Source organism: Felis catus, chromosome B4, assembly GCF_018350175.1.
Source record: "Felis catus isolate Fca126 chromosome B4, F.catus_Fca126_mat1.0, whole genome shotgun sequence".
Lineage (NCBI taxonomy): Eukaryota > Metazoa > Chordata > Mammalia > Carnivora > Felidae > Felis > Felis catus.
The window spans coordinates 54048170-54064449 of NC_058374.1; the positions used below are offsets into that span (position 1 = coordinate 54048170).

The 16280-nt window shown below is 34.3% G+C and overlaps 2 protein-coding genes across 14 annotated transcripts in view; both read left to right on the forward strand.

Moving 5' to 3' along the window:
• The window catches only part of SLCO1C1 (solute carrier organic anion transporter family member 1C1), a 76279-nt gene extending 71210 nt beyond the window's left edge, over positions 1–5069 (forward strand). For 8 of the 11 annotated variants that reach the window (XM_045061474.1, XM_045061478.1, XM_045061480.1 and 5 more), the window contains one exon: positions 1515–3431. In XM_045061474.1, the coding sequence (XP_044917409.1) occupies positions 1515–1737 (223 nt within the window). In that variant the 3' untranslated portion in view covers positions 1738–3431. Of the gene's footprint in view, positions 1–1514; positions 3432–4015 lie in introns of those variants that run through there. The other 3 variants (XM_045061479.1, XM_045061482.1, XM_045061481.1) reach the window with 3 other exon arrangements.
• A 9398-nt stretch (positions 5070–14467) lies between these two features.
• Positions 14468–16280, forward strand: part of LOC101088850 (solute carrier organic anion transporter family member 1B3) — a 79557-nt gene continuing 77744 nt past the window's right edge. For 2 of the 3 annotated variants that reach the window (XM_045061487.1, XR_006600578.1), the window contains exon 1: positions 14468–14501. The gene's annotated coding sequence lies outside the window, so the exon portion shown is untranslated. The remainder of the gene's footprint in view (positions 14502–16280) is intronic. The other variant, XM_019834642.2, reaches the window with a different exon arrangement.

Below are 16280 nucleotides of genomic sequence, written 5' to 3' on the forward strand. Positions count from 1 at the left end.
ATTCCTGCATCTCACTGCTACTTTGCACAATGAAATTGGCAATAAACATTCCTTATGTAGTTTCACTGCGGAATGATAATCTAACTAAGAGGTGTGTTCTATTTTATAGAATAATTTTATTATTCACTTGGCTAGACCTGTGTTTGTCCCCATTCCTAATCTCGACTCCCATCTTAAATGAGTAATCATTTTTTTTAATTCACAAAAGATTCCAGAATACAATAGAATTTGGCAACTTTATGCGCACAAGTGGGTAATTCTCTGGAGCTCAGAAGCATTTAAATTTAGGTCACATTTTGGGTTCAATTCTATTCTTTTTTAAACTGAGCCAAACTGTCCCATTTACGTCAGATATAATCCCCCTGGGCAAGAGTTGGATTTGGCTCTAAATCTGTCTAGTTTTTATTGCCAAACTGATGTTCAATTATTCCAGTACTTGAGATGCATAAAAGTAAAAGGTTTTTTCTGTGTGTATGAGTGTGTATGGAGCTGAGGGGCATGGCTTTTTCACTATGGTATCATTCAGTTCAGTTCATCCAACACTTAGTCCCCTTATTGCTTAAAGCAATGCTTCAATGGCTTAAAAGCAGGAAGGATTTTTTTTTTTTTTTTTTTTTTTTTAGATTTACAATCTGAGCATTTTCTGGAGAAATAAACTTGGTACTGAACTGTGTAAGTTGGAAGTTGGATGTGAATTGAGCCAACCATCTTAAATAAGTTTGTTTGATTTAATAGGCTTTGATGTTATGTGAGAAATTTATTTTGGTTTGAAAGGGACTTGATCTGTGAGTAGAATTCGTGCTTTGCTCACATTTGCTAAGGCTGCATTCACTTTAATGTAAAGACAATGTATTTCAGTCAGAGACTGAGTATGTGTACAAGGTGACCAGAATAAATCATTTAACCTGTCCTGTTTTATGATAGAATGAAGAACTAAAGTCTTCCTATTGAAGAAAGTGAATCAAACCTCATTCTGCTCTACTAAGAGCTCTGATTCTCCCTTAACATTGCTCCTTTTTTTTTTTTTTTTTTTTTTTTTTTTTTTTTTTTTTGTAGAAGTGCATCTGGGCAAGTTTCAAGGGTAGGGTAACCACATAATTTATTATTCAACCTGGACACTTTTGAGAGTGAAAGGGGCACTATTAAAAAGTACACTGGGATAACACCAGCATAAGCTAGGACTGTTCTGGACAAATAGGCATATGGTCACCTGGTTTAAGGGAATAATTTACAGAGAGGATGGAACTGATTATGTAATTAGTCGTAACTAAAATTATGGCATCACTAAGAGATGGCTTTATATTAGTACACTGTCTTCAGTAGTCTGCCCAATGTTCACAGAAAGCTCTTTTATAGCCACTGAATCTGCATTCTTAAGGAAAATCATCCTCATGATGGTTTCATTGGTAGATCGGTTTTATTGACATGATATTTATTGATTAATGTTGCCTTCCTTTCACACTTTAAAGTTGGATAGTTGCAATAATTGTGATTGAGCATCTCTCTTCTTTTAGACACATATATCTGGGACTAACTGTGATGCTGGGCACAGTGTCTATTTTCCTAAGTATTGCAGTACTTTTCACTTTAAAGAAAAATTGTGTTTCAAAACATAGAAGCTTCAGAACCAAGAGAGAAGGAACAATGGTGTCTACAACAATCAGGAAGGAAAACTGTACTACAGGTGATCATTTGCTACAACCCAACTACTGGCCAGGCAAGGAAACACAGCTTTAGAAAGATTACGACTTGAAGCCATGTTTTCTAATTTCTGGAAATTCTGCAAATAGATTTCAATCTAAAGGGTTTTAAAGTGTAATTTTTTTTCTCCTTTCAAAAGATGTCTTGGATTTTGACCCTAGGTATTAGATGACGTATCTGATAACAAATATAATTAAACATATAACAGACAATGTAGATAATAAAGTTCATCTAAACCTTTTAATTCATTATATTATTTATATAAATTACTTATATTATTTACTCGTCCTGCTAAATTTTGCCTTGTGCCCATTGATATAGTAGCTGTATTTCTAGTAGAACAAGTGTCCTAATAGTCTAATGGCTGTGTGTAATTTCTAAACTGAGATACTTGTCAAGGGGGAGAGAATACTGTTAAAAAATTAAATTATATCTTGGCCTCCTTTAAATATGACCTTAATGCAGATGTTAGGATAGAGTCAGAACATGTAGAGAAAGATATTTTTAAGCTCTTCCTTTTTTTTTTTTTTTTTTTGGAATACAGTAATCGATACAGAAATGTATAGTGGCAAATAATCTTGGGGGATTAGAATTTTGGATTATTACCTATTCTACCATTCATTATATGTGCATTGTGTGTGATGCTTAAAGTGACCTTGGTGGTAAAGGAATAAAATTAATATTAACGTGCTTTATTGTCCTTCTATAAATTTAGTGGATTAAAAATATTGGTAATATAATACTGTCCCAATTTGAATGTAAGCTGTTACATGTATGCACGTGACGTGATCCTAAAACATATTTGAAAGTTGAATTTCTGAAAGTACAGTAGCCATAGGTGTTATAACAGGAATGCAGACTGAGGGGTTGAGTGATGGTGTGGTTCTTGGGTGCTCTAACTGGCACTCATCACAGGGCCTAATAGTTTCTGGGCAGGCTGCTGACACTGCTGCGGACTGCCAGATAGCTCTCTGTTTCTGGACAACTGAATAAGTCAGGGCAGCCCTTTCCTCTTTGCGGGCTTCCTGGTGCTCCTCTGAGAAGATGTAGTAGGCTCAGCGGTCCACCATCTTTAATCGTCAGCTCTATTATGTACTATATTTTTCTATCTCCACCACAGCTGCATGAGAGGGGCTTGGGCCTCACAAGAAAAGCAGAATTAAGGTAGAAACTGCCCCAGTGGAATCTCGAAATTGTACTGCAATTATTAGCAGCCTATACAACAAACAGAATGTGCAATCAGGAAACTCCCAAAAATAAGTTTTTTGAGGAGTTTCTTAGAGCCTATGTCCAACAAGAAGGTCTAGCTCAAAAAGGTAATAGTCTTCAACAATGGAAGGATAATATAGTACAAACAAAATAGTTTGCTGTCTTTTCATTTTTCCATTACATACCAATCCTGTAAGTATGAATAGAAAAAAAAAGATGGAAAGTTTAGGATGGAGAGAAGAGAAAATTTCCTTTAGGTGTATATTCATTTTGTCATTTTATTTGAATTAGTGATGCAAGATTTTCTCATATTTTACTATTTATGAAAATGAAAATAGACGTTTTTTGTTTCAAGCATGCCTACATCAGACCTGCTGCTGATGTGCTAATGTGAGAGCAGGAATTCTTTTTTGTCATCTCAGTATCAATCTTACCCACAATAAATATTTACCAAGTTGGTGAGGGAGTATACTTGTCAAGAATTTGCTCTGTAGAGATATAATTAAAGTTCAAGTTCTTCATCCTGTCTCCCACATCCTCTTTATTTTTTAAACATTTGTAGCAATATCATGAAAAATAATTTTTTTGCAAGTAAATCTGTAAACAGAATCTTATCCAATTTACTCTTGAGTAACTTGAAAAATGAATATTGGCATGAAAGTTGATTGAATGATCTTTTTTTGTTAATGTACTGTCAGTGAAAAGGAACCGTATTTTTATGCATAGCCATTAATTCAACAAGTGGAATTCTGTATATGAAACTCAAAAATATGGCATATGATTTAGTATGATTTAGTGGGAATTGAATTTGCAAAGAGAAACCCTGATTATTTTAGATGAGTAAATTCATCTGACAGAAATAAGCAGGCTTTTTATGCCTCAAAAAGCACATGATTAATTTTTTTTTCTAACAAACCAAACTTCATTTCAGAGGTCAAATAAATTCCCTCAGTCCTAGGGCCAGACATTTGGAAGTCAAGCCTTGACTGACATGTGGGAATCTCACAGTTGCTCCATATTCAATGGGTCACTTTATTCTCTTATTCTCCAGCCTTTAGAAGTGGCCAGCACCTCAAATGAACATCTGATTCTCTATAATTTTCAGACAGGTCAATCTCCAGCTATGCCATTTTATAAATGGAGTGACTTAAATTGGATTAAATGACTTACCCAAGGTGGAGGGGGACAAATTAATCCCGGGTTCCTCCAATACATCATGATGCCTCTAAAGCAGGTAATAAAAATGTTCTGAAATTCTTAAAAACTAGAAGAATTTTTGTGACAATTGGCATTTAAGAAATCTCCACTTACATATTACATATTTATATGCTCATACCTAAAGGGAGATTGAAAAAATACATTGACTACAGCATATAATCGAGAATAATTTTAAAAACAACTATTAAGTTACTTTATAACTATTAAGTATAATAATATTAAGCACTCTCCATATGTGTGCTGTGTGCTTTAGACACATTGTCTCAATTTCAAATATCAAAATAACATTATGTGGTAGTTATAATTACTGATATTTTTAGAGGAAAAAACTGAGGTTTAGTGAGTTTTAGTGACTTATTTAAAATCATCAAGTCCTAGTAGTTGGTTGAGCCAAGATTGAAATTGAGTTTTAGTAGTTTTGAACAGTCACATTATGCCTGTATTAATCTATATCCTAAATTGTCATCTTCCACTAACTCTGCTAAAAATGAAATTTGTACATCTACACATTTACATTAGGAAAGCTTTAACATACCAAAACAGGCACATCATTTAAAAAAAATCAAATAATACAGAAGGATTTAAAATGAAAAGTAACAGTCCTCCACCCCAACTTCACTTTTGTTCCTCAAAGGCAATTACTTCTAATTAGTTTGGGTTGTTGGTTTTTCAAAATAGTCACTTCCACATCTTTAAATAATATGTTTGTACCACTTTCTTGACTTACCAACTTTGGGCAATGTCTATTGACTGTCTGATAGATGAGGAGTTATGTCTCTCATTCCTTGTAATTAGTACTAGTGAGGTCACTATTCTGAGTTCCTTGAATGTCACATCAATACCTCCATTTCTTGGGGCGCCTGGGTGGCGCAGTCGGTTAAGCGTCCGACTTTAGCCAGGTCACTATCTCGAGGCCCGTGAGTTCGAGCCCCGCGTCAGGCTCTGGGCTGATGGCTCAGAGCCTGGAGCCTGTTTCCGATTCTGTGTCTCCCTCTCTCTCTGCCCCTCCCCCGTTCATGCTCTGTCTCTCTCTGTCCCAAAAGTAAAATAAAAAAAACGTTGAAAAAAAAAATTAAAAATACCTCCATTTCTTGTTCAATAAACATAAATCATATCATGTTTCCCCACTTTGTGCAATGAAGACCTTGGAGCTTCCTCCCTTCCCTCGATGTCTCCAAACTCTCTTTATCTCCTTTCTGTTCCCTGTATTTTTATTTTAACTTGACGACATGTTTAATCAGCTCTGTAACCATTCCATCAGGAAAAGCCTGAATGGTTATGATTAAGCTCAATGCCATCTACTGTTGAAGACACAAAATCTCACAATTAGGAAAAAAGAAAAAGAATAACATATTTATTGAGGACCAACTATGATCAAGCATTAGAGGTACATTAACGTATTTAAGTGTTAATAATGAAGATGTAAAAAAATGTTATATGTTTGAAAAATTTTAGAATTTGCCGTTAATGATAATTCTCACACAAGTGCAGAACCTTTAAGATGTGATGATGTACATTGCTGATCTCTTCAAGAGGATGTGTAACTCAAACTCATTTGGAATTAAATCAACTTTTGTTAACAAGTCTTGGGCCTAACTAATTTTCTTCAATGCAATGTATTAAAAATACAATTTTATCCTCCTCCTTTTAATTTTTTTTTCTATCTTATATGTCGGCTTCTGGTATCAGGCTTATGTAGTTTTGTAAAGTTAACTGTTAAACTATTTAGTTTTTAAGGTTCCGGAACAGATTTTATAACATAGGAAATATGTGTTTCTTTTACATTTGAAAGAGTGCTTCTAGCTTTTTAAAGAAATAATATTTTTAAATTTAAATATTTTTAAATACTTAAAATATTTTTAAAAGTTTTTGATTGGTTATTGTAGCTTTTTTTTTTGAAATCTGCTTCCTGATTCAACAAATTGTATGTTTTCTAGGAAATTCTAAATTTTTCTTAACTGCTTATTTATTTTTGAGACAGAGAGGATGCAGGGAAGCAACAGAGAGAGGGGGAGACTGAGGATCCAAGGCAGGCTCCATGCTGTCAGTGCAGAGTTGGATGTAGGGCTGGAGTGGGTGAGATCATGACCCAGCTGAAATCAAGAGTTGGTCGCTTAACTGATTGAGCCACCCAGGCACCCCCAGATTTTTTAATTTCATAAAATTAGAGCACATAAGCCTCAACTTGCTATTACACTCTTTTCTCATTCCTAATTTTATGACCGAGTTTGGCTTTTTTCTGAATTTTGCTTAACAGGGAATTATTTTCTTGATATTTTCAAAGAAATGGCTTTTGGATTCTGTTTCTCTGCTACCTAATTGATTAATTTTTGTTTTTTACTTTACTTCTGCTTTCTTTAGGCATGCTTTAAAAAAATCTTTACCTAAATTCTTGATTTGTAAGCTTATATCATTTACCAATATCTCTTACAGTAAAAATTTGTGTATAATTAAAAGGTTTGCCCTGATGTAGTACCAATGATGTTTTTGTAATTGTTTACAAATACATTCTTGATTTTCAATTTGATTTAAAATTCCTATTTGCTCTAAAAGGAGAATGATTTAAAATTTCTCTGTTTGGAAATTTTAATTTAAATTTGCCTTTTAGTTTTCAGATTAATCACATTTACAATTAGGGAATGTAGCCTATTAATTTTATCCTTTTGGAAATTTATAAAAGGTTTAAACCAAAGAAGTTAATTTATGAATATTAATAAGTTCAGGTTTGGAAAATAAAAAGGATGTTTATTAATGATAAAGGACAATAATAAATACATATGTACCATATCAAACCAATTAATTATGCACCTCCCATCTTTTGATATTATTTTCTTTCCTGTTTTTTAAAGCTTGAGAGTAATCATATATTAAAATCTTTCAATATAATTGAAAAAGTTTTATGAATTAATTCCATTTTTTCAAAAATTTTTACTTGTAGAACTTAATGTGTTTTATAGCTATCATGTCTTTATGAAGTATAGATTTGATTTTCTAAAAAAATATGTGTAATATATATTAATATGTTATATTAATATTTATAGTTAATTTTTTGAATTTTATTTTAATAAAAATATTGCTACTTCTGTCTTCATTGATTATGTTTACATGATGTATCTCTATTGCTGCCTTTATTTTTTTCTATTTTCTGTGTTCTGTTTAAGGTTAGAAATTTATTAACAGTATAAAATTGAATTTTCTAAAATTTTACCTTATCTAAAATTTTGTCTATTAGCAAATATATTTAATTGTCATACCTGATGTTTGGTTTTCCTCTTTTATATTATGTATTGCATTTGGTTTTACTTTTCCTGGTATCTTCCTTTATTCTTCCATATGTATATGTGCTATATTTTTGATTTTAGTTTTTACTAACAGTATGGAAATCATAGCCACTTCTTTAGCAATTTGAAAAATATTTTGCAATTGGTTGTCTAAAAATTATAAAAATATACGTTAATACTATTTTTCTCTTCTGAAAAATGCAAAATAATCAAATAATAAATGCTGTCTATTGACTCCCTTTGTGTAAGATTAAACATTTAAAATGTTAAATTTAAAAGACTTGAAAGTAAGAACAAGCCATAAAACTCCTAGAAGAAAGCATAGGAGGTAAGCTCCTTGACATTAATATTGGCAGCGATTTTTTTTGGATTTGACACCAAAAGCAAAAGCAACTAAAGCAAAAATAAACAAGTGGGATGACATCAAATTAAAAAAAAAAAAAAAAAAAAACTTCTTCACAGCAAAGGAAACCCACAACAGAATGAAAAGGCAACCTACAAAATGAGTGAAAGTATTTGTAAATCACATAGCTGATAAAGGGTTAATAGTCAAACTATATAAAGAAATCCTACAACTCAATAGCAAGAAATTAAACAATCCAATTTAAAAATGGACAGAAGAACAAAGTAGACATTTTCCAGAGAAGACATGCAGATAGCCAACAAGTAAATGAAAAAATGTTCAGTATCACTAATCATCATGAAAATGAAAATCCAAACCACAATAAGATATCACTTCACACTTGTTTAAATGGCTATTACCAAAAAGACAAGAGATAATAGGTGGTTGACAGAAATGTGGAGAAAAGGAAGTCCTTGTGCACTATTGGTGAGAATATAAATTTGTGCAGCCATGATAGAAAACAGTATGGAATTTCCCCAAAAATATAAAAATAGAACTACCATATGATCCAGCAATTACACTTCTATCCAAAGGAAAAGAAAACAGGATATTGAAGAGACATATGCACTTCCATGTTCACTGCAGCATTATTCATACAGACAAGATTTGGAAACAACCCAAGTGTCCATCAGTGGATAAATGGGTAAAGAAGATGTGGTATATATATATATACAATGGAATGTAAATCAGCCATGAGAAAGAAAGAAATCCTGCCGTTTGTGACAACATGGATGGACTTTGAGGGCACTGTGCTAAGTGAAATAAGTCAGCTAGAGAAAGACAAATACTACATGGTATCACTTACCTGTGAAATCTATTTTAAAAAAAGATTAAATTCTTAGAATCAGAGAGTAGAAGAACGGTTACCAGGGGCTAGAGGGTGGGAGAGATAGGGAGAGGTTGGTAAAAGTGTATTGACTTTCAGATATAAGAGGAATGAGATCTGTGGATCTACTGTTAAACATGGTGACTGTAGTTAATGACACTGTATTGTATAACTAAAATTGCTAAAAGAGTAGAACTTAAATGTTCTCACACACCAAAAAAGTGAGGTTATGGATGGGTTAATTGACTAGATGGGGGATTCTTTCACAACACATATGTATATCAAATCACAACTGTGTACACTTTAGATATCTTACAATTTTGTATGTCAATTTTACCTCAATAGAATTGCAGTTTAATTTTAAAAATTAAACTAAAAAATTGTTTTTATTTTCTATTTCCTCTTTTCACAATTCCAAGTTTGTTTTACTAATGTAATCAAAGATCTAAGATATAAATTATTAATAAATTATTTTTTATGTCTCTTCTGTTTGGTATATAAACAAATCCACAAGGAAAATTTCATGCATGCATCCTTTTGCTTTATATTTATTTCTTTAAAATACATTCCTAGAGATAGAATGTTTCAAATATACTAACCCAGTGGCATTCCAAAAGGGAAAGACAATAGAACCTCACAAACAGCATTTGAAAGATTAGCTGTCCTCAAACTTCACCAATTTATCAAATTTACAAATTAAAAATGGCATTTCACTGTTTTGATTTTCATTTTTGCTAGTGTATTAAAACTTACATATTGGGGCACCTGGGTGGCTCAGTCAGTTAAGCGTCCAACTTTGGGGTTCAGGTCATGGTCTTGGTGGTTTGTGGGTTCAAGCCTTGCACTGGGTTCTGTGCTGACAACTCAGAGCCTGGAGCCTGCTTTGGATTCTGTGTCTCCCTCCCACTATGCCCTTCCCCAGCTTCCACTCTGTTTTTCTCTCTCTCTTTCAAAAACAAACATTAAAAAAAATAAATTTTGTTTAATGTGAATTTTGACTTAAATATATTTTTAAATTCTATAATCATATACTCCTGTATAGAATCTAAATTTATAAATGTGCTTAAAATAATTTTCTTGCCTTATGATGATACGATTGCCTGCATTTATCTGTGTTTTATGATTTAGTTTCTAAAAATATTTAATGTATCTGGATTTATTTTGATGTAGTAGTGTTTACAAAGGTTTTTTAAAGTACACCCAATGTGGGGCTCAAACTCACAATCCTAAGATCAAGAGTTGCATATTCTACCAACTGAGCCATGCAGGTACCCTTTGATGTAGTATTTTGAGATAAGGAACCTAATTATTTCAACAAATTGTTAGCCACTTGCCCTAAATACTATGTGTTTAATAATCTATATTCTCTGCCTTTGCAAAATATTAGATTATGAGTGTCTGGGTTTTCTAATCTCATTATTATGCCTATTTCTGTCCAGGATCACACAATATAAGAATTATATATATAAAGTATAAAAATGCATTTTAATTTCTGACAGCATATGCCTTTCTTCATATGATTCCCTCTCAAAGTCTCTTAGATATATTCATTTTTTTCTTCTAGATACATTCATGATTGTTTTGTCAGCTTCTAAAACTATCTAGTTGAGACCTAAGAGACCATTTATTTATAATCCTTATATATATGGCATTTATGCATAATGCATATTTCCTTGGAGTCCATAATGCATGTTAGTATATGCATTTTTTTACTCCACATAACCTTAAAGATCAATGTTTCTTTCCATTATAGATTAAAAATTTGAGCCCATAAAAGGATTATATAAATACACCTGACTTGCTAAGGTTGTAGTGTCAGGTTTTGACAGAGTAGAAGCTTAAACCCATATCTGCTGATGCCTAGTCTAGTGCTCTTGACACTCACTATATGTGGTTGATATTGTTTTAAAGCCCCCAACCAGCAGAGATAGTGATATGATACAGGGTACCATATATCCAGGATATTGAATTTTGATTTTGAAAGAATCAAGTTTTCAACTCTGTTCCACAATTTTTGCCTCTATCTAAACAATAAAATTAGTTTGCCTATGTTGTTGTTTTTATGTTTCCTTTTTCTTTCTGGTATGGATTTCTAGGCTGGCTAAAGTGGTTGACTTGTAAAAAAAAATATTTCTATATTTGGTAGCTCATACAATGCAAAGAACCTCACAATGATAGTAGGGCTGACTAATGAACACAGAGTACCTACCACCATAGTAATCAGTGTCAGCACTGGAGGTGAACTCAGAAGTCATTAGTCAACAGGCAGGAGGATCAAGACCACTGAAGTGAAAGTTCTCATAGACACAAAATCAAGTTACTTACTAGCAGTGTGTGGGTTGCTGTGCTAGCTGGGTGCCCTCTTACCACCAAGACCTGTCATTGACCAACCTTAGTTGAAAATCAAGGCCTTTGAAGTTCAGAGTAGACTAATCTGGATAAAAACTGGTATGAGAAACCCTGATGACTTTATAAAGCACTCACACTGATACAACATATAATTTTTTGGCATCATATATGTATATTTAATGTTACCATGGCCTTCCCAGGCCTTACATGTTTTAAGCACAGTTACCTGTAACCTCTCATTTCCTATTCTCCTCTTCCCCGCCTCACTATGCTCCACTCAGGCCTTCCTCATGTTCCTCCAACATATCAAGCAGCCTCTATATCAGGATCTTTGCATTTCCTAAGCCCTTTATCTGGAACATTTTGCCCCCTATGACTTGATCCTTCACTCTCTCTTTGTTCAAACGTCAGCTTCTTGAAGGCCTTCCCTAAAAACCCCATCTAAAATAGTATGTGCTGTCCGTTCCTATTTCACTAATCTTACTTATTTCTCTTTATAGCAATTAACTATTCCTCCTTAATATATGTATCCTCTTGCTAATTTCTTTCTTGCCTGCAAGTCCCACAGTGTGTCAAGAAACAGTTTTTCCCTACTGTAATGGTCTTGGCATAGAAGTACCCAGTGAATTAATGAATGAAACATCCTAGATTTGAGAGAAATAGAATAACTGAGTAAAAATTTGGAGGTGTAGAAGGTGTAGAAATCGCCCCTACAAAAATGTGTAAATAGACATCACATGCTGGAAGCTTACAAACTTTCTACACAAAGTTTTATATGATGAATTTTTACCAAAGGGCTTTATTAAGGTATTATTTACAATTAATTGGACTTTATTACTGAGGTTATTCAGGTGCATCTACACATAAGATTCTTTAACAGATTTCATTTTCTAACATTCATCCTCCAACATCAGTAGAACTCAATCTTAGGTTATACAGTGCTTTCAGCCAGGTCTGGAGTGGATTAAATCCATATTTTAAAAATTCAGGCATTGATTTATTTCATGCCTAAGGCTCCATCCTTCATAAGCAAAATCCAAAGTAGTGAAATATTCCAATTCCAAGACAGAAAAGTATTCAGGAGTGCATCTGTTTTGCCTTATTCAGAAATGCATATATTTTTTTAAAACCCTGCCAGAACCCTGGCCATTTTGAAAGTATTTACTTTATTGCAATTCTGCTTGTGATGAGTGTTTATTGTGAATCTGTGAATTTGCCATTATAAATCTGAGTATGGATTTCCTGGGAGCTGGCAAAGTGCCATCACTGTACATGAATGTCACCTCCTCTCCTGTCCACTTCACCGCACCTCAGGGAATCTAGTCACTCTCATGACAGGGGCTCCCTGATTCTTTGCCTCCACCAAAACATTCTATAGTCCCTAGGAATTTTTCATGTAGCCAGGGACATTAGTTCCCGCAAATGTGCCCCTGCTCCTGAATGGTTCCTCCTTCCTGTTATCTCTGTGCCTCCTATTCCTCCAACTTATAGGGGCAAGGTTGCTCAAGCACTTGATTTCTGTACACAGGATGCTTATTAAAGCTCTGGGTTCTGAAATAAAGTGCTGCTTCAGTTTCTAGCTTTTTTCTTATATTGTATTCCCACTAGATGGTAAGCTCTCCTTCATCCAAGGAGATTGATCAAACTTTATCTCCAGAGTGAACAAGGATGGGCAGAATAGCAACTGGAGTCTGTGGGAAAATAGAATATCTATGGTTGAGTGAATGATATCATTATGATCAAGCTGGCATGCCTAGTATGGAGTGAGATCTCAATCTGAGGTAATAGCAAATGAAACAGATTCAGTTTCTTGGAAGAGAATCGGCTAACTGGAACTATGGTCAAAGGTCTAGACAACTAGGGTTTCTAGAGTGGAGCATGATAAAAGAAACTAGATTATGTTCAGAATATCAAATATATTTATTCTCCAAGAAGGAAATAACAAGTTTCATGACCATTGGTCAGTTATGTTCATGCAGTTAAAAATATGTGAGGTGCATCCTCTTAGCCACCAAGACCATAAGAAAATATAGTAATTTACTATGATAATATAAGCGGAGAGAATTTAGAGTAGCTGCTAACAATAGAAATCCCATTGAATGGTACCTGGAACCCACCTATGAGCTGTGAATCCTGGATATAGTACAGCAACACTTATCACAAACCTCACCCACCAGAGATTTTTTATATACAACATTCAGTGACCGTTACTTGAACATTTCACTATTGACAGTTTCTGTAAGAGGTAGGTATATGGAGGACAGCAGAGGAAGTGAGAGGAGGGTTGACGAAGGCAGTCACCACCTATGTTATTTTCCTACTGGTACTATACAAGGTACCACAAACTTAGTGGCTTACCACAGCACAAATTTATTCTCTTCTGAGTCTTGAAGTCGTAAGTCTGAAATCAATCTCACTGGGTTAAAGTTGGGCATTGGCAAGGCTGACTCCTTTCAGAGACTCAGAGAAAAGAGTCTATTTTCTTGCTTTTCTCAGCTTGTAGTGCCTTTTTGTATTCCTTAGCTTGTGGCCTCTTCCTCCCTGTTCAAAATGTGTAGCTCCAGTCTGCTTCTAACACCACACCACATTCCCCTCTGAGTATAGTCAAGCCTACCTCTGCCTCCCTCTTAACACTTTCCATTACATTTAGGCCCAATCCAGATTATCCAGGATACTCTCCCCATGTTAAGTTCCTTAAACTTGATCATATTTGAAAAGTCCCTTTTGTCACATAAATGAGCATTCACAGGTTCAAGTGATGAGGACACGGATATGTTTGGGGGACATTATTCAGCCTCCCACATCATTTTCCACTACCTTTCAACTTTGTTTTATACATTACATAAATTTTACAAGTGACCTGCTGAGATAGCAAATCATATGGAGACACCATTTGAACTTCTGTTTAATCATTCACTGTTTTATTCAACAAATATTTGATGGATATCTACCAGGTGTCCAGAACTGTGTTAGCCTATGAAGCAAACATCACAGATATATCCTTTCACTCATGGAACTCACAGGCCACATTATTCCCTTTACTAAATTATGTATGCCCTTCCCCTTACTCCTTTTCTTCTGTGAATTTGCCTGTCCTTGTCTAATCCTACCTTCCTGATCTTGAACCAAGTAGCACTCTTTTTCTGAGAGGATGGGCCAAGAACAGAATTCATTTAAACACGTAGCACGATTAGCTTCTTAGCATTGAAAGCCTCAGATGATATTTTACTCTTTAGATGTTTACTTCACCTAACTTGAAATTATGTGGAAAAAATGTCATATCCTAGGCATGGGTTAAATTAGTGAAAGGCCCTAATCTCCTTTGAATAGGGATTAGTGACTGCATAAATATTGCCCAAGAAAGAGCTGATCCCTGGAGAATGAAAGCTGCTTTTACTGCAAAGTGCTAAATGACTACTCAGATGTGTGAATTATTTATAGTATTCATCTTTACAGATAGGATTCTGCTTCCATCTACTGGCTGGCGAATTTTACAATCTTCGGTACCACACAGGTAATTTTTACTTGGATTATTGTATTTGTTTCTGATTTACAGGCATACTATCAGCTCTTGTCTACCTCGGCCTTCATTACTCCAAAATTAAACAGCTCTTTCTAGTCCTACCTTCTGGAGTGGTTGATTAAATTAACCAATGTGTTGTCTTATGAAAATTGTTAGGTAGCTACAGATAGCCAAGGTATCTAGGAGGACATCTGAAGCCATGAGGAAGTCCTTGGTACACAAAACACACTTATAAAGGCCCGAGAATAAAGGAACAAGGTAATCCCAGGAGGTAAGGGCATGACTGAAATTTCTGGAGGCCTGGGGTTAGCAGTCATTGAGGACAGGAGAATTCTGTTGCTCCAAAGACAATTTTGGGGATTGTGACTAGTCTTTGTTATGTTGTGTAAGAGAGAACAACTTGAGAATTCTCTAGGAAAGTTATAATTTCCAGAAAAAAATAATATTTGTGCTCTGAGGTGTTAAGAATCTTTCAGAAAACAGGGTTAATTAGGATTTCTCTTTCAGAAAACTAAATGTTATACTGGTGCTATTCAAGAGGACACACATTTTTGCCATTTGAGTATGAAAAATATTATTCTGAATTTGAGCCAAAGTGACCTAGAGAGAATTGAGGTAAAGAAGATTTGTAGCATATGAAATATAATAGAGGACTCTGTCATAAAGTCTTATGAATTAGCATTAATGTAGCCTGTAATCAAATAAATGCAAAAATGAAACAGTAAGATTTCATTTTGTAATTGTCTAATATTGAAGAAATATATGATTGATGGATATAATCCATCAGAGGTGCAATATATTTGTAGGCATTGTTCTTGAGATATTCTTTTTTGGAAAGCAATTTGAAAAGTGAGCTTTGGAAAGCTTATACTCTGATTTGGTAATATTGATTCTAGGATATACACTATAGAAATAATCATAGATATATTTAAATGTTTACATAAAAGGATATTCATTATAGCATTGTTTAAAATTAGAAAAACTCAGAAAAGGTCTAGGGGAGCCTGGGTAGCTCAGTTGGTTGAGCGTCCCCCTTGATTTCAGCTCACGTCCCCATGGTGGGCTCCACACTGAGCGTGGAGCCTGCTTAAGATTCTCTCTCTCCCTGTACCCCTCTCCCCCACTCACACACTCTCTCTAACAAAATAAAATTAGAAAGGCCTATTACAATAGCTACCACATAATGAATGATTATAATGTTTCTGTCATTTGTGCTTGATCCTTGATCCTGAGATACAGCAGGAAAGTAAAGGGAGAGAAAAGAGAAGGAGAAAAAGGGAATAATATAAGAAAATAGAAATAATAGAGAATTACTTATCCCCTATGTTTCCTAACAGCCTAATGATTTGGTATTTCAGCCCTTGAAAAGAATTAGATAAAAGGTAAAAGCCTTAGAAATGGTTTAAGTAAGATTTTGTGACACTTGTAAGAAAAGACCATTTTTCCTCTGCTCTACCTCAGTCGTGCTACAGACTGATAACCTGAAGTTATGTTGCCCAATAAGGTAGGCACTAGCTACTTAGATCTAAATTAAATAAAATAAATTCAGTTTCCTGGTCACACAAGCCACATTTGAAGTGCTCCCTTAACACACATAGTTGCTACTAGATTTGAGAGTGTACTTATAGAATATATCATCATCTGCTGCCCTGAAGACTCAACACAGATAACTGAGGAGAAATTCGACACCTTTCTGAGTATTGGAAAAATTGTAATCTATTTCACTTTTGTTACCCCATCTTGTAGCTGCTTTCTGGTATTTATCATCAC